Here is a 19,426-nt window from a genome sequence, read left to right as displayed (position 1 = left end):
CCTGGGTCAAGAGTACAAATGAAGGCCATAGAGTATTTTTAAATAGTTAGAAGTTATAAATCAATCAAACAAAACTGTCAAGTACACCTTCCTATTAACACCTGGCAGAATGGGGTTTTGGACACTGAGCTCCAAGCCAGAAGGCCGGACAGCAGAGGGCGGGGCCAACCCAGCCCCCAGCCCCCTCCCCCTGCTCTTTCCACCTCTGGCTCTGACCTTCTCTGTGCCCTGAGGAATCTGCTGGTCAAGCAAGAGCACTCCTATCCTTCAAGTTTAAACTTAGGCCACACTCTTCCCACCCATGAACAGCAGTATCTTGACCACCTGTCAAGCTAGGACATGGGCCCCAGGAGGGAGGCTGGCACTGGGGATGGGAACAGGGATTCTGGGGTCCAGGTGCTCAGAGCACGGCCTGGAGGGGGCGGGGCTCCAGGTGGCCACACTCCCTGGTCCTCTCTGGCTGCACCTGGGGAGGGTGCATCCGCAGGATGACCGAGCAGGGCCTTGAAACCAGTGCTTCTCAAACTGTACTTTGAGCAGGACTCATCTGGGATCTGGAGATTCTGAGTCAGTAGGTCTGGGATAGAGACAAGATTCCGTGTCCTAACTGCCTCCTAGGACAGTCGATGCCGCTGGTCCACAGGCCACACTTAGGACAGCAGAGCTCTAGGGCAGGGTGGGCAGAATTTTTCTGTAAAGGACCAGGAAGTACATTTCCAGAATTTGTAGGTCTTATAGTTTCTGCTTAGGAAAACATCTACTTCTGCTTCATTGACTATGCTAAAGCCTTGAGTCTGCAGATCACAACAAACTGGAAAACTTAAAGACCACCTTACCTGTCTCCTGAGAAACCTGTATGCAGGTCAAGAAGCAACAGTTAGAACCAGAAATGGAACAACTGCCTGGGTCAAAACTGGGAAAGGAGTATGACCTGTATGTTTTCACCTTGCTTATTTAACTTACATGAAAAAGAATGTATGTATATGTATAACTGAATCGCTGCTGTACAGCAGAAATTAAGACATTGTAAATCAACAATACTTAAATAAATTTTTAAAGAAACAAGAAAAAAATGTCAAGGGTGTCAGTAGGTTCACTATTAATAATATTCACTCTGGTTATTTGCTTAGCCAGGTGTTTGCCAGATTTTTCCACTTTGAAAATACAATTCTTCCCTAAAGAATTAATCTGAGAAGATACTTTGAGTCCATGAAAATCTGTGTCTCCCCCAAGCCATGAACATTCACCGTATATTCAGACAATGATGAATTTTGTCTGAATTGTTTATGACAAGGATGGCTGTTAAATGGTACTTTTCTGTACATCTGTCTACATTTGTGAGTTGACCTTCTACTAAAAAAAAAAAGGGTTTTCCCTTCCTACTATCTACTTTATGTCTTATAGGAATCAGTATAAACTCATGGATTTAAAAAAAAAATTTAGTGTTGTAAAAAGTAGGGTTTAAAAGCCCACAGCCCTCTGTTTATCATTATTTACTTATGACATTTCTAATGTGATAAAACTCCATCTCAGAGACTCATTTTTTGTCTAGATAATCTGAAAAATTTAATTTAAAAAATGCTTTTCCTGTAACGTCCTCCAGAATTAAATATGATAAGCTTTTGGATCAAACACTGGTTTGGAATACCCAAAGCTTCCACCTGTTGGGATGGATACTTGTGAGCATGTTTGCTGAGTGAAAGAATGAATTTTAGTCAGGACTGTCCAATGTAATCTTCTTGTAGAACATTCCTAGTGTATCTAAGTCTTAACCTTGGTTCTTATTAAAAAATCACACAATCCCAGTTTGACTCCTAAGGCAAGTCAGATGGGCCTGGAGTACAGATGGAGGTCTCACACAGCTGGGGCATGCAATTCCTTCTAATAATGTTATTTTTTAGGTCTAAATTCAAATAAATATATATTTCTCAGTTTTCAACACACATTGCTGTTTTAGTTTTTGGAAAAAAGAAATACTTTTCTTAGAACATTAGGTTTAAAAAACAAAAGCTCAGTTAATCTACATTCTTTCTGTTTTTAAAGGAAAAGTAACAGCTTACACTCAAAACCTTGTGTCTAAAAAAATTCTGAAGGTTTTAAAGTGGCCTGTTGTGCTTCCAGGGACATTCTTCAACATTAGGACCATGCTGCTGATTCAATAATAGAATTGGTAAAATATATGCAACAGTACTGTTTTTAGACTTGAAAAAAAAAAAAAACCTTTAAACTTGAACAGGAATTTAATTATTTCTAACTTTTTAATGCTATTAAAAGTATCGATAATGTATAGTAGGGCCTTTTGAAAGCCTGTGTGCTCTAATTTTAAGATAAATATGATGGTAACAATTAATAAAGAGGATAGGGCTGGAGAGGATAGAACCGATTGACAGATTATCACACATCCAGCATTGTTCAAAAGCAGTCTTTCTCACCTGTCTTGGATTAAATATGAGGTTTACTTAACTTTACATTTCCAGCCCATTGCAACCTAATCAGTGATCCACTGTGCACGGCTAGTGTGCCGCTCAGCCACGGGCCCCTCCCCCACCCCACAAGTGCAACCCTCACACTGTCCCGGGGAGTTCAGGATCCCACCCATCCTGAGGGCGGATGTCACAGCAATACAGAGGGTTGTGAGTTTCTAGACTTCTTGAATTTCCTGTACTTATTTCTAACCAGGTTACAAACAGGTCAGGGACTGGCACTAGTGCACAGACCACACTGTGAGTATCACTGTCATAGTTAATCTTTGCAGCAGCCCTCTGAGAATCAAGAAGGCTATCCCCACCTCACCTTTCAGACAAAGACCCTGAAGCACAGTGGGCTTCCCAACCTTAAGAGCCCACACTTGCCAGGGAGCAGAACTTGAATCCAAGCCCAGTCAGTGCCCAGAGGAGCCAGTATTTGTCCCTGACTCCAGAGCTTGTGCTCCTCCCCGTGTGCTTGTGTCATTTTAACTACATGTGGAGGAGGAACAGTCTGGTTTAGGCCATCAGATGAGGACCTCCTCAAGTACACCTACAGCCTACAAACCTCCTTCATCCACACCCATCCTGTTCTCCTCTCCTGGTGATAAGAATCTCCAAGGTCAGTGATTCCACCCTGTGTCTTTGGATGCTCTTAGGTCATCATTCCAACCAAAGCAATGGTTCAACAGCAGGAACTATATTCATTTTCCAGACAAAGAAGCTGAGATTCAGTGGTTGAGATGCTTACCCAAGCATGTAACTAAGACTACGTGGCTGTAAGGTGCCCAGAGCCTATTTTGTCAAGGATGGTGCAATTCTAATGTCCTGGCACTTTGACTGGTTACTGCTTTCCCACACCCACAGTGCTAGTGAGTAGTAGAGAAAGGACAGATCAGTGTGACTGACTCCAAAGCCACGGCTTTCTGTTATCCCAGGCTACCTCTTAAAATCTCAAAGTTATAAAGTTGAGAAGGAAGGTTTGCTCTCAGTCATCATTTCTTCATTCCACAAACACTTACTAAGCACCCTCTGTGCACAAACACTCTGCTGGAAGACATAATTAAAAAGTGAACAGGGCACAGCTTCAAGTGCCCTAAACTAAGGGAGAAAAAGACCACGTGTGAACACTCACAGTCAGGGCAGGCTACATGCACAACAGAAAGAACAGGGCTTTGTTTAAAAATAAAGTCTCTCAAGATGGTGACACAGGACACTAACCAAGTATGGTTCAGTTTAACACAAGTGGTGCTCAGGGTAACACACAAATCTGAGTTACCTAGGATGATGACTGATCTTAATGCGACTTCCTAGAAGAGGTGACAACTGGGCTGACCCTGGAGAATGAGGATTTCTCTACTACATGGACCTTCTCTGTTTTTTAGACCAGATGGTATTCAGGAGAATCACTGAGTCATAATTTTCACTTAAACATCAGTCATCAAGAGGTCCCCCACAGTACACCCTCACCACCTACCTCTGGAGCTTTGATACATACTGAGGGGGGACATGGAGACGTGCTGTCCTGACCTCCCTTCAGGGACTCATTGTCCAGCAGCTGTAAGTGCTGCCAGTGGGCAACCTTAAACCACCAGCCCCTCTGGGGGCAGCCTGAGTGCAATGACCCATCTGGGTGGAGGTATAAAGGACTGGTCATTGGATGTGTCAGGACAACCCTGAGGGGCCATCATCATTCCAGACTCCCATGCGGTCAGCTCAGGTCATCTGGCCAGTGATCCAGCTTGATCCTTCCCTCTGCCTTACCCTGTTTCTTCCCTCCTGATTCCACAGTGTTGACCCCAAGGGCATCCCTGTACACATCCCAGCACTAAACTCCATCTGAGTCTGCATCCCAGAGAGCCAGCCTGCAACATGTATCAGAAAACATTCCAGTATTTGGGGAGGATTTTTACTGAAAATTACTGATTACACATGTACCAGTTAACATTTTAACATTAAATGTTAACATTTTTAAAACTCCCAATAAAATACAAAATGGTAGAAATAAGGACTTTTAGTGTGAATGTAGTTACCTTTGGTTTAAAATTCACAATCTAATGTTGTCTGACCAAATGAAATTAAGTTATATATTAATAACAAAAGACAACTATATGTTGAACCATATAAAAGTGCCATTTTATAGCTTGTAAAAAGACTGAATATTAGCAGTTCCACATGGTTCAATCTAAAAGAAAAAATCCATTAGCATTTGAAATTTAGAGAACATTATACTTATGAATAACCCATGGGTAAAAGATATAGTTAATGAATTCAATTAGGAATTAGAAAATACATAATACTATGGCTATTGACAGTGGTGAGTACCAAAACTTGCAGGTTGCAGCTAAAGTGGACCTTAGGGAAGATGTCAGCTTTATATATTTACATTAGAAAAATGATGACATTACTAATCTTTTTTCAATTTAAGAATTTAGAGGAAAAACCTCAACGTTAAGGAAAAGTTGAAGGAAAGAAAGAATGATATGATGAACTAGGGGGAAAAAAAGAGCATCAATCAAGCAAAAAGTTGATTCTTTGAAAACAGGAAAAAGTTATGCAAGATTATTCATAAAAAAGAAGTCTAAAAGAAAATTAAAAAGCCAAAAGAACACAGTTAGAGATGCTGCAGAGATTAACCATATAAGATATTGTGAATAAATTTATGTCAACCAAGCTCAAAACTCACAGGAAACAGATTCCTCCTAGAAAAATGAAACTTATCAAAATGACTCTGCAGAAATAACACACTGAATAGGAAAAACATAATTACCAAAAGTTACCCAGACAGTGTGGCTACACAACACTGTGAATGCAATTAATGCCACTGTACTGTGTGACTAAAAATGGTTATATGGTAAATTTTATGTTATATATATTTTACCACAATTTGTAATATTAAAAAAAATAAAATTATCTATCTAGAAGACAGTCTAGCACACATCTGTCCTTCATTAGCAAATCCCCTACAAGGGCTCCTATTTTGAGACAGCATTATTTTCCCTTCCTTCTCTTTTAGAACATATAATATTGTCCTTCGGTATTTAACCATATATCTATTTTTTTGTTGTTGTTATTTAAACTATAGTATATTATTATGTTTTCCCTATCAGTTTTCTCTGTAGCATTTTAACCAGAGGTTTTTTGGTAGAAAAATGGATCCTAGTCATGTTAAAGGAAGTGGTGACACAAAACAGCAACTTCACACAGTCTTCAAGTAAACAGAATCCCTGATATAATTGGAAAGTAATATGTAATTCTGGGAACAGTAAAAATACATCTGTCACAACTTTGTCTCAAATCTTAGAAAATGAGTTTAGCTCTGGAGTCTCTGAAGACACAAAACCTGGGAGACAGCTTTTATTGGTGGCCTGCACCTCTGATTTGGATAAGAAAGCGAGTAATATAACATTTAAATAAACATAATAAATCCATTTTCAAGAGCTTGAAATCATTGAGTGAAGTTGGAGAACAAACATCTTGTAATGTGTAAATATTTGTTGCTGGCATAAAAAAAGTAGAATATAGTTTATGCAGTGCAAAACCTATTGGAAAAAAGCCTTTGGAATAGACACGAACTCCTGGTAGAATCAAAGTGTTGACGCAAAAATTGTTCAGGCTGAGGGCTGTCCTCTGGAAACATTTATAACCACAAGGTCACTGTGAATAATATCTGGCTATCTCTTTTTGAAGTACACCTGAGGGAGAAAAAGACAAAAACAACATGTTTAAAAGTTTTAAAGTCCTCCTCCTGATGCAACCATTTCTAGGTTTCCTTCTTCATGTAAAGCAACCATATCACTACTGGAGGCATGGTTTTTAAAAAACCAGGGCTGTATTTATTCTATGGAGGAAGCAACCCCATTAAAACCCTCAGTGGGGCTGGATGTAATGCCAAATAACCTGTAGATCTCCTAGATTTCTGGTCATTCAGAATCACATATGCTTTATAACTACAGTAAATTGATAAGCAAAATCATTTTATTCCCTGAAATAAATTTAAAACAGTGTAACAAAGAGGACAGGAAAACTAGCATCTGAACAAGGTTTGTCATTTTTACACATAAAAGGAGCACAACAGATTTGGATGTTAATGCTGCTGCTGCTAATTTGCTTCAGTCCTGTCCGACTCTGTGCAACCCCATAGATACCAGGCTCCTCTGTCCCTGGGATTCTCCAGGCAAGAACACTGGAGTGGGTTGCCATTTTCTTCTCCAATGCATGAAAGTGAAAAGTGAAAGGCAAGTCCCTCAGTTGTGTCCAATTCTTCGTGACCCCATGGACTGCAGCCTACCAGGCTCCTCCGTCCATGGGCTTTTCCAGGAAAGAGTGCTAGAGTGGGTTGCCATTGCCTCCTCCATTGGACTGGCATATACGTATGAAATATCCTGGTGTTTAATTTGTGCAGCAAAGCAGTTATAGGGCCTATAGAAATGTGACCTGTGGATAGTGGGTCCCAAGAATGAAAAGAAAATCAAATGCTTTAACAATGACTCAACCAAGAGACTTCTCTAAAATGTAAGATGATACCCAATAATAGGACAGATCTCTACCAGACCTTTGAGCTCTTGAATTCTACCAAATTCTAGCTGAACTGGAAGAGATACAGGTTTTCTCAGTGTATAATCAGAACACAGAGGAAACGAAGTGCTGTCAAGTTCCACAATCATCAGTTTTTAGTAGCTGAGTCGTATCTCAGTTCCTTACAGATGCACATAACAAGATAAAATAATGTCAGGGCTTGTGAAGCCTTATCTCTAAATGTGTTTGGACAAAAAAAAGGACTTCAAGTGTAACTCTTTATCCTCAAAGAAGAATGTGAAAAGTTTCATTTGAGTCTTTAAAACAGAAAATGTATCAGCTATCAGAGGCTGACTCCTGTCACAAACTGGTTTACTTAGACACATGATCCCAGATCTCCTTTATAAAACCTGACTGCAGGTCAGGTGGGTGCTGTAAACAGAGTTATCATGAGAGAGAATGAACTTCACACACAAAACAGAAAAGCACTAGGACAGCTACCTTCATAGTAAGTGCACTTTCTTACTCTCTTGTTGCTAACATAACCTGCTCTGCATATGAAATGCTATACATTTAAATGTCAGTTGCCAGTCCAGGTTCGATGCACAATACTGGATGCTTGGGGCTAGTGCACTGGGACGACCCAGAGGGATGGTATGGGGAGGGAGGAGGGAGGAGAGTTCAAGATGGGGAACACATGTATACCTGTGGCGAATTCATTTTGATATTTGGCAAAACTAATACAATTTTGTAAAGTTTAAAAATAAAATAAAATTAAAAAAAAATAAATAAATGTCACTTAAGGAGAAAAATAAACCCTCCAAGAATGCTTGGGCCCACTGCCTGAAATCTGAGGCTATTTCCGTTGTAATGGAAGCACTTAAAAATAAAGTCTTTGGTGGGAGTGGGGGGGATGATTAATTGCATATCATCACCCTCCTCCATTTTATTAAGCTAGACATATTTGGTGATTATATGCTTATGTACTTTTTTGGTGAAACTAAAAACAGTTAAAGGAACCAAAGAAAATTCATTTCATTTTCTATTCCTTAATATTCTTTCCAAAATTATCTGGTTCCTTTCTCCATAACCCTTCTCAATACAATTTTTATAAAGAAAATATTATTTCTGCTGCTGCTAAGTCACATCAGTCGTGTCCGACTCTGTGCTACCCCATAGATGGCAGCCCACAGGCTCTCCCGTCCCTGGGACTCTCCAGGCAAGAACACTGGAATGGGTTGCCATTTCCTTCTCCAATGCATGAAAGTGAAAAGCGAAAGTGAAGTCACTTAGTCGTGTCCAACTCCTAGCAGCCCCATGGACTGCAGCGCACCAGGCTCCTCCGTCCATGGGATTTTCCAGGCAAGAGTACTGGAGTGGGGTGCCATTACCTTCTCCCATATTATTTCTAGCAACTTTTAATTAAAAAGGACTTTGCTTCATGGTCTGAAATACCTGAACTGAATACTGCAAAGGATCTTCAGCAACTGGAGACACCTGATTAGGGTCTCTAAAGTGACCTAGAAGAACTATGGGTATATTTGTTTTATTATTGGGAGGCAAGGTTTCTACCTACAGCCTTTTATAAAATGATCCCACTTTTATACCGTTAAATGCTCTATATCCTCAAAGCACTTAAGCATCTTCTCTCTCAACTGATCCCTGTGATAAGTGTGAAGAAGCCAGCAGGGCTGTAATCCTGCTCTACACACAGGTGAGGACCTGAGGCTCAGAGACCTGGGGGACACAAGACCATGTGGATGCTAAGTGCCTGCTCCATCTATCCAACTGGACCAGGCTCCTAGAGCTAGGATATGAGACTTTTACAACTACTGGGCTGTATTAGGTGATTTCATGAATAGGGAAAATGACACCTCTGTTACATACTGAGAACAAAGAAACTTCAAAAAATCTCAACCTGATCTGCTTCGTCACAGAAGAGAATGGATGGCAGGCATTTATTCTTGGAGCTGAACTGTGTCCCCTCTGAAAGGCTGTTGCTGAACACAAAAGATGCCACGATTCTTGGCCTCCAGAGAAGAATTCAATTTGGGGCCAGTGATGAAGCCTGATCACTCAGAGCTTCTGTGTAATAAAGTTCTAATACAGTATAAAAGAGACAGAGAAAGCTTCTGACATAGACATCAGAAGGGGCAGAAAGAGTGCCCCCTGCTAGTTTTTAGGCGGATGTTATATAGCTACTAGTAGTAGTAGTGTTAGTCACTCAGTCGTGTCTGACTCTTTGCGACCACATGGACTGTGGCCTGCCAGGCTCTTCTTTCCATGGGATTCTCCAGGCAAGAATACTGGACTGGATGGTCAATCCCTTCTCCAGAGGATCTTTCTGACCCAGGTATCTAACCCAGGTCTCCTGCATCATAGGCAGATTCTTTACCATCTGAGTTACAGGGAAGATCAATATAGCTACTAGCAGTCTGCTAATTAGAGAAAGGAAATGTCTTAAAACTCAGAGAATGGTACCAGGCCCCTCACAAACAACTTGCATTTTGAGACAACATTGGCACAAGATGAACTGTCCCTGGCCATAAAACGATTGACATGAATCTTGAAGAAAGGCACATTTCTAAGCAATTATATTCTCATTGACATAGCTTAAGAGAACATTTGAATGAGTAAACATTCTGGTTTCTCAAGTCCATTCTGAGTCTTAGGGGAACTGACTTGAAGACAGAATCTAGGATAAATACATAGTTCATTAACATAGTTTAAGAAAAACATTTCCATAAGAAAAATGCATTGGTTAGCTCAAGGTTTGAGAAAAGTTCAGGTGGAACCAGGTATCCTATGGCAACACATAATTTTAAAAGAAATCTCCTTTTCAAATTTGTATCATTTCAGTTCAGTCACTGAGTCCTATCCTACTCTTTGTGTCCCATGGACTGCAGCATGCCAGCCTTCCCTGTCCATCACCAACTCCTAGAGCTTACTCAAACTCATGCCCATTGAGTTGCTGATGCTATCCAACCATCTCATCCTCTGCCATCCCCTTCTCCAGCCTTCAATTATTCCCAGCATCAGGGCCTTTTCAAATGGGTCAGTTCTTCACATTAGGAGGCCAAAATATTGGAGTTTCACCTTCAGCATCAGTCCTTCTAATGAATATTCAGGACTGATTTCCTTTAGGATGCACTGGTTGGATCTCCTTGCAGTCCAAGGGACTCGCAAGAGTCTTCTCCAACACCACAGTTCAAAGGCATCAATTCTTCTGTGCTCCGCTTTCTTTATTGTCCATTTCTCACATCCATACATGACTACTGGAAAAACCATAGCTTTGACTAGATGGACCTTTGTAGTTAAAGCAATGCTCTGCTTTTTAATATGCTATCTAGGTTGGTCAAAGTTTTTCTTCCAAGGAGCAAAGAAAGTGAATGTGAAGTCGCTCAGTTGTGTCTGACTCTTTGCGACCTGTGGACTCTAGCCCACCAGGCTCCTTCATCCATGGCAAGAATACTGGAGTGGGTTGCCATTTCCTTCTCCATGGGATCTTCCCAACCCAGGGATTGAACCCAGGTCTCCCACATTGCAGGCAGATGCTTTAACCTCTGAGCCACCAGGGAAGCTCCAAGGAGCAAGCGTCTTTTAATTTCATGGCTGCAGTCACCATCTGCAGTGATTTTGGAGCCCAAAAAAACAAAGCTTGTCATTGGTTCCATTGTTTCCCCATCTATTTGCCATGAAGTGATGAGACCAGATGCAATGATCTTAGTTTTCTCAATGTTGAGCTTTAAGTCAACTTTTTGGGTCTCCTCTCTCCTCATCAGGAGGCTCTTTAATTCTTCCTCACTTTCTGCCATAAGGGTGGTGTCATCTACATATCTGAAGTTATTGATATTTCTCCCAGCAATCTTGATTCCAGCTTGTACTTCATCCAGTCCAGCATTTCTCATGATGTACTCTGCATATAAGTTAAATAAGCAGGGTGACAATATATAGCCTTGATGTACTCCTTTCCCAATTTGGAACCAGCCTGTTGTTCCATGTCCAGTTTTTACTATTGCTTCCTGACCTGCATATAGATTTCTCAGGGAGCTGATCAGGTGGTCTGGTATTCCCATCACTTGAAGGATTTTGCACAGTTTGTCGTGATCCACAGAGTCAAAGGCTTTGGCATAGTCTATAAAACAGAAGTAGATGTTTTCGTGGAACTCTCTTGCTTTTTTGATGATTCAGTAGCTGTTGGTAATTTGATCTCAGGTTCCTCTGCCTTTTTTAAATCCAGCTACTTAAACATCTGGGAATTTACGGTTCACATCCTGTTGAAACCTGGCTTGGAGAATTTTGAGCATTACTTTGCTAGCATGTGAGATGAGTGCAATTGTGCAGTAATTCAAGCATTCTTTGCTATTGCCTTTCTTTGGGATTGGAATGAAATCTGACCTTTTCCAGTCCTGTGGCCACTGCTGAGTTTTCCAAATTTGCTGGCATACTGAGTGTAGCACTTTCACAGGATCATCCTTTAGGATTTTAACTAGCTCAACTGGAATTTCATCACCTCCACTAGCTTAGTTCTTAGTGATGCTTCCTAAGCCCCACTTGACTTTGCATTCCAGGATACCTGGTTCTAGGTGAGTGATCACACCATCGTGATTGTCTGCATCATGAATATCTTTTTTGTATAGTTCTTCTGTGTATTCTTGCCACCTGTTCTTAATATCTTCTGCTTCTGTTAGGTCCATACCATTTCTGTCCTTTATTGTACCCATCTTTGCATGTAATGTTCCCTTGGTATTTCTAATTTTCTCGAAGAGATCTCTAGTCTTTCCCATTCTATTGTTTTCCTCTATTTCTTTGCACTGATCACTGAGGAAGGCTTTCTTATCTCTCCTTGCTCTTCTTTGAAACTCTGCATTCAAATGGGTATACCTTTCCTTTTCTCCTTTGCCTTTAGCTTCTCTTCTTTTCTCAGCTATTTGTAAGGCCTCCTCAGACAACCATTTTATCTTTTTGTATTTCTTTTTTGGCAGATATAAATTGTATAGAGAAGGGGAAAACATATAACACTAGTAGTTTGATTCTTCCTGCAGCTTATGAGAGAGAGAAAAAATGTCTGACACTTGCAGCCCACTCCCTCCATTTGGAGACCCCTGGCCTTCCTTCCTCCAATTTTACATGTTGAAGTCCTAAACCTTCCAGTACCACAGAATGTGACTGTATTTGGAGACAGTGTCTTTAAAGAGGCAATAAAGTTAAAATGAAATCATACAGGTGGATCTTAATCTAACAGATTGGAGTTCTCATATAAAGAGACCAGGACACAGGCTCAAATAAAAGGAAGAGCATGTGAGGACACAGAGGGAAGATGGTGTCTACAAGGCAAGGAGCGAGACCTCAGAGGAAAACAACCCTGCTGACACCTTGACCTCAGATTTCCAACCTCCAGGGCTGTGAGGATATAAGTTTCTGCTCTTTAAGTCGCCTACTCTTTGGTTTTTGTATGGCAGCCCTAGCACACTACTGCCCCCTTTAGCTTTATGTACCTAAAAGGGACTTTCTCTACTATTTCAAGGATCATCCAAAAGGGTCAATCAGACAGTGTCAGCTCACCTGAGCTGCAAGTTCAAGAAAATGTGATGTGGAAGCACCTTCTCCCAGATATTGGGTTTTCTTTTCAGATGAATGAATTCTGTTCTATTAGAGTGAGAACCTTGTGACTTAGGCTAGTGCTCCCCGTGTTACAGCTCTGAACAATGCACTGATATCTAATGCTTGCACATTCAAAAAAACCGATAATCTGACAGTTTATCCTCCTAAAAGGATGCAGAGTATGCAGAAGTAATGTCAAGATGGGATGAGAATTAAGAAATGTATTTCTTTCTGTAGAGGGACTTGAGCCAGTGGCAGGACTGAAATCCATGAGTGAGGTTCTGCCTCCCTGTGAACTTCGGTGACTGGCCCGACTTTGGCTAACATGTGACAGGAGCAGTGTTCTCAGGCTCGACACAGAACACAATACCTAGGACGGCACTTCGACTCTGCCAGCAGTTCCCCCCTCTGTGCTCCTTGGACCAGCTCTGTCACCTTTGGTGAGCCCTGTACACACTCTCCTCATCCAAGACATGGGATAAAAATGGACCATCATGAGATTATGTGAAATCATACATGTGAGAACTGTATAAAACAAAGAACTACACAAATGTAACTTACCATTAATATTGTTACAGTAGGTGCAGGATTACCAGACCTGGAATCACAAGATTTCTAATTCTATGACCTATGTCTGCTTCAGTATGTATGTTACACTTGATTTAAAATATTTACTAAAAGACCAAATTTATAATTCTGTGTCTGCTGCAGACTAGCTTAACACCAGTTATATACATAGGGCCACCCTCCTTCTAAAGCACCTTAGTTTCCTCATCTGTACAAAGAGAGTGTTGAATGCTATTATCTTATTATCTGGACCAATCTAAAATCCTGTGTTCTATTTCTCATTATTCAATGTCATGATGATATAGTTTTAAAATGGATACTTTGACATACAGGTGGGAACACCTCTTTTTGATGTGAAATGCCTAAGGTCAAAAGAGCAAAGGGTTTGGGAGATTCCTGGCTCTCTAGGTCTCAGGATGGATAGTCTGACTGGGAGACACTCTAGTGGATAAAAGCACTCTGTGAATTTCAGCCATAAAAAAAAAAAAAATACCCTTGTTCAGCTTCTCTACATTTGCATACAATGTAAGTACTTATGAAAAGTTCAGAACACAGACTTCCTTGTCCCTAAACCTAAGCACAAACTCTAACTCTACCAACTCTTCAGCCAGCTCTGGGACCCAGGAAGTCTCCTACCTGATGAGCAGCAGAAGGTCTTGCTCTGCATTTGCTCATTTCTACAGAGGATTGAGAGAAGACAGTGATGAAATCAGGCCACATTTTAGATAAATCTTTCTTATACAAGTACCTAAGATACTGGGACATGTTTTCTTTAAGACATTTTAAATATTACACAAATACTCTTATTCTATTTACAAGTGAAAATCTGGGAATGGCAGAAAAGTATGAAAAATGGAAAATATATCCATAATTTAAAACATCCAGAGATAAAGTTTTGATGGGGAAACCACATCCCACCCTGAACCACACATGTTAAGAGGTAAGAACACCAGACCTTCCTTCCCTCCCTCTATCTTCTCATCAACTCCAATCCCACTCCCACTTGGTTCCAGAAAGAATTACAGATGGCTGCTTGACAATGGCTAAGTCTCTTAAACCAGACCTTGGTTACCACTACACCTCTCTTAGGAAGATACCACATGACCTGAATGTTACTCACTGAGCCCCTTCCTCACACCACACACAGTGCTTAGTGCTTCACACACCTCATCTCTGAGAAAGTGCTCTGTAACCTTCAAGCACCATTCAGACTACAGTTTTAAGGGTATTGTGAGTTCCTGATTTGTACTGATGACAATTTCACCTTCTAGAAGGCAGAGGAAACATGGGGGGGGGGGGCGAAAATGGACCTAATTCTAAACAACAAAGAATTAGGGAGAAAGTGATAATATCAGGTGAGAGTTTTCTTTACAGGTTAGGAAACAGAAGAGACCTACACCTTTCTCTAGAAGAGCTTCCTAGAATCAAAATATTCCAAGTTTTTTTCCCCTTAAACTCTCAAATTTCCTGGATATTCCTTGACAGAACCTGATTCACAAATGTGTTGAGCACAAGTCAGAATGAATGTAAAGGGTCCAAAAAATGAGAGTGTTCAGTGCTCCATGAGAATCTCAACTCAGAGTCCGAACATGTGGAAAGTCGAATCCAAAATCTGTCTCAGGCACAGGTGTGTGCACACAGAAGGGTTCACACATCCCGACCCCACCCCCAGCACTGCTGCAGATTCTCAGCAGACCTGCCTTCCACCTGCTACATGTTGTTAAGACCCAGTCATGAAGCTTCCTCTCTGGAGGCTTCTAACTGAAAACAGCACAGAGTGCTTGCTCCCAGACCCTTGGTGGAGATCCTGTGAAGAGTGAACCCTGGAGGTGAATTTTAATTACAGCTTCCCGCAGCAGGCTCACCTATTTTGCCCTTTTGGTGAGGACAGCAGCCTCTGCCTCGCCCAGTTGTTGCACCATCTTGTAAAACAGGCTGTTTCTATTTTGCAGCAAATTATATGGCCGACTATATTCTTTCCGTGTCCCTGAATCCAAAACCTGTTAACAGCAGAAAGAAACCCATTAGCACACAATATCCCCCAGTAACATAACTCAGATAATATTTCAAAACGGGGCAGGTCAGGGAGAATTTGGGTGGTAGGACTGATATTTAAATAGTTTGATTACTATGTTTTACTAGGGAGACAAAGGCCCAGCCCAACCTTTCATCATTATATGGTTATAGGAAAGGAAGAAAATAAAAAGTTTAGAATATGATTACTGGAACTGAACAGTCTATAGCATTTTATATACTGCCCAGGGCATTTGGGGTTGTTATCATTAGTTAGTGCTTTTGGCTCTCAGACTCTGACCTTCGAGGGCTATTTATACAGATACACAAAGTTGGGAAATGTCTTGATTCAAGAAAATCAGACTGCTTTTATCTAAAAAGTAGGTTGACATCATACAAACCACATGGCAGTTTCCTGACAACAAATTAATTGTCAAGTTGATTTGACAATCTGAGCAATATTTTGGGGGAAAAAAGTAAATACTTCCAGAATTTCTTTAGGATCCTGGATTATGTCAGCCCCTACTGGAAGAACTAATGCTGAAGATGAAACTCCATTACTTTGGCCACCTAATGGGAAGAGCTGACTCCCTGCAAAAATCCCTGATGCTGGGAAAGATTGAAGGCAGGAGGAGAAGGATACGACAGAAGATGAGATGGTTGGATGGCATCACCAATTTAATGAACATGAGTTTGAGCAAATTCCAGTAAGTAGTGAAGGACAGGGAAGTCTGGAGTGCTGCAGTCCATGGGGTTGCAAAGACTCTGAAACTGAGAGACTGAGCGACTGAATAAGAGGGGCAGAATCCCTTGTCCAAGAGGTTAAGATGCTTCTTGACATTGGTTGTAGCTGTAATTTATTATTATGAGAGTGGAAGGCTGGCAAAAAGAGCTGCTATATAAGCAGCTTTTGCAGAACTGCTCTGAACAGAAGGAATTTCTAGAAATACAGTTTTCTTTTTGGATAAGACTATAAAAGCAAATAAGAAATTGAGCTCCAAACTGAAGTGATCACAGCCTGCACAGCACATGGGGCAGCCCAACCTGAACTGCCTAGGATATGAATCTGTTTTCACAAATTACTTTTATTTGCTTCTTTCTCTTTCTTTCTTAAGCTACCTACGTTTCACCCCTTTTATTACTCATTAATAAACCTGCTAATTGGAAATTGAAAGGGAGAGGAAGGGGCTCTTAACTTTGCCTCTCTACTTATGAGTGACCTTGGTTAATGGTTATGGAAGAGGAAAAAGTACCTGAAATAATTGACCCAAATAATAGAACTACAAAAACAGTTCTGATGTTACTGCTGCTGCTGCTAAGTCACTTCAGTCATGTCTGACTCTGTGCGACCCCATAGACCGCAGTCCACCAGGCTCCACCATCCCTGGGATTCTCCAGGCAAGAACATTGGAGTGAGTTGCCATTTCCTTCTCCAATGCATGAAAGTGAAAAGTGAAAGTGAAGTCACTCAGTCGTGTCCAACTCTTTGTGACCCCATGGACTGCAGCCTACCAGGCTCCTCCGTCCATGGGATTTTCCAGGCAAGAGTACTGGAGTGGGGTGCCATTGCCTTCTCCAGTTCTGATGTTAAGCGGAATTTAATTATTCATTTAGGTCATATTTAGAGTAAATGTATCTAAAGAGAATATGTGGTATGGGCTTACCTGGTGGCTCAGTGTAAAAGAATCTGCCCGCCAATGCAGGAGTCAGGTTTGATCCCTAGTCCGGGAAGACCCCACATACTGTGGAGCAAATAAGTTCATGCACCACAACTACTGAGCCCACATGTCACAACTACTGAAGCCTGAGCGCCTAGAGCCTGTGCTCCACAACAACAGAAGCCTCTGCAAGGAGAAGTCTGCACATTTGCCGCAACTAGAGAAAAGCCCATACAGCAATGAAGACCCAGCACAGTCAAAAATATATTAATAAAATTATTTTTTTTAAAAAAAGAACAGAATATGCTGGAACTCTAAACAAGACATAAGTTATTTTTTCTACACATAGGTATTGCAGCTAACTTCATCCTTTTTATTTAATTGGAAACATTTTTTAAGTCTCACAAAGGGCATATTTCTATTAATCTTTTGTTTATACTGTGAATCATTGTTAACAGCAGCTTTCTCAAAAGACTCCAAGAATAATTTAATGTCTCATCTACATAATTAATTTTCTATATGCCAATTTAGCATGCCAGTTTAGATGCCCTGAATGTGCAATTTTACTTAAGTATAGCATAATAGAACATAACTGCTCCTCCTGAAGTTGAAGAAGAAAAACTGCAGTTTTAAATCACAGGTCTCAAAATATCTATGTTCAATTAATCTATGAAAGATTAGGTAAGAATATATATTGAAGAAAAGACAGTATCTTTGCTAGGTGGTACTGGGAAAGCTGCATACCTGGAAATGAATGAAATTAGAAAACTCCCTCATACCACACATAAAAATAAACTCAAAATAGTTTAAAGACCTAAGATAAGACTGGGTACTATAAACAAAAAGGAAAACACAGGCAGAAAACTCTTTGACATAAAATACAGCAATATTTTCTTAGATCAGTCTCCCAAAGCAAAGAAATAAACGCAAAAATAAACTGGATCTAATTAAACTTAAAAGGCAAGACTCACATTAGGGGCTACAAGAGCTAAGATGGGACATAGATTGAAAAATGGCCAGAAACAGAATTTTACCACCTTAGCCTTTACATTTACTGGCTTGATCAAAGACTCTAGATATTTCAGAATAAATAAACATAAAGCAAATCTAAATTTTCTTTGTGTACAGAAAAATAGGTATAGTTTTAGATTTTTAACATCCCTTATAAGAATAACATCGTATAATTTCCCATTATGTCTCCACCCTTGCTGTAACACAAGTTAAACTATAAACTAAATCACACATTCAAATTGGTGTGATAATAATCCCAGAACCCCAGGATCTCTCCAGGAACCCCAACCTTGAATTACTTATCAAGCTCTAGTCAGTTATGTAAAAAAACATTATGTTGGACAAGTGAGTTACATAAGCCCAATGAGACATGTTTATCAAACCTGTTTATGTGTATATATTCTTGGTAGCTGTCTAGACATAAAAATTAAATGGACCCACTGCAAAAATAACTCGATCCATTTCGTTGGCAAGATGTCATCAGTGAAAAGGAGGAATGCAAGGAGATGTGGGCGAGTGCACAGAGAGGTCGAGGGCAGGAGAGGATGGAGTTAAAGCCTGATAAGAAATGATAACAACAATAGAGATAGAGCCCCACTTATCGACAAGTAGAGCTGCAAGGGGAAGGTCTGTGTCATATCTGTTTCTTGTCGCCAGGTGATGACACAGGGACAGCTGTCCAAACTTGCATCGTGGGTCCCTCACTGGTGACATGGGTGCCCGCGATTTTCTCAGTGACGGGGCAAGGTGGCAAGTATTAACTGAAAATCCTTTCCTAGATCTTTAAATAATAAATTAGTCTCTCACCAGGGGGGTGATGTAGGCTGGGTTATAGTCGCCTCCACAGTCACTTTCCCAAATCTGCTGCCTTTGCACAGAAGCACTCCCCTCTTAAAGTATCTCTTCTTCCCAACTGTGCTTTCTACCTCCATATTATTTTCCTTTGAAAACTTGAGTGAAATCTTTTGGAGTTTTTGAAGGAGTTTTCTCTTCTGAAATATTCTAATTACAGCCATGTAGGCTTCTGAAAGAAATGTTCCATGAAGGTGAAACACAGAATTTAAGTAACAGTCTAGTTAGACATGAGCTGTTTTGTGCTTTCCAGGTGGGGATGTTACAACAGTTTCTGGTTTTGATTTCCCTGGGGAAAATTCTACTGAGAAGAGGTTTGTGTTGAGGAAGAAACAAAAAACAAAATCATAAGATTGACTGTAAACAAAAGAGGTGGAATCTGAGTTTCCTGTCCCTGGTTTTGGTTCTTCATCATTCATTTCCAAAGAATTCTCTAACTGCAGACAGTGAAAATGTTGACCACAGACAACAATACTGTTAATGCAAGTGCAGATTGTCACATGCTTCTTTGTTCATGGTTCTAGGGAGAATTCAGGTGACATGAAGACTGAAATGTTCAGAAATTAGAGGCAACAGCTCTGCTACTGGCTGCAGAGAAAGCAGGTCACAAGCACCCAGCTAATCCTAAAATCTATAGGAAGAACCCTCTAATATAGACAGTAGTGAGTGTAAGGAGAAAAAGGATTTCTAATTTGTCTGTCTCACTCCACTATTTTGGAGCAAATGAGGATGATTAAT

The 19,426-nt window shown here is 40.5% G+C and overlaps 1 protein-coding gene across 1 annotated transcript in view; it reads right to left on the bottom strand.

Annotated features, from left to right (window-relative positions):
- Positions 1-4,360: 4,360 nt before the first annotated feature.
- The window catches only part of LOC129624651 (ATP-binding cassette sub-family C member 4-like), a 164,462-nt gene continuing 149,396 nt past the window's right edge, over positions 4,361-19,426 (bottom strand). The window contains exons 30-31 of the mRNA XM_055542806.1: positions 15,020-15,154; positions 4,361-6,160 (exon numbers count right to left, since the gene is read on the bottom strand). Of these exons, the coding sequence (XP_055398781.1) occupies positions 15,020-15,154 (135 nt within the window). The 3' untranslated portion in view covers positions 4,361-6,160. The remainder of the gene's footprint in view (positions 6,161-15,019; positions 15,155-19,426) is intronic.

This window comes from Bubalus kerabau, chromosome 12 (genome assembly GCF_029407905.1).
Source record: "Bubalus kerabau isolate K-KA32 ecotype Philippines breed swamp buffalo chromosome 12, PCC_UOA_SB_1v2, whole genome shotgun sequence".
NCBI lineage: Eukaryota > Metazoa > Chordata > Mammalia > Artiodactyla > Bovidae > Bubalus > Bubalus kerabau.
This window is presented reverse-complemented; position numbering and strand designations above follow the sequence as displayed.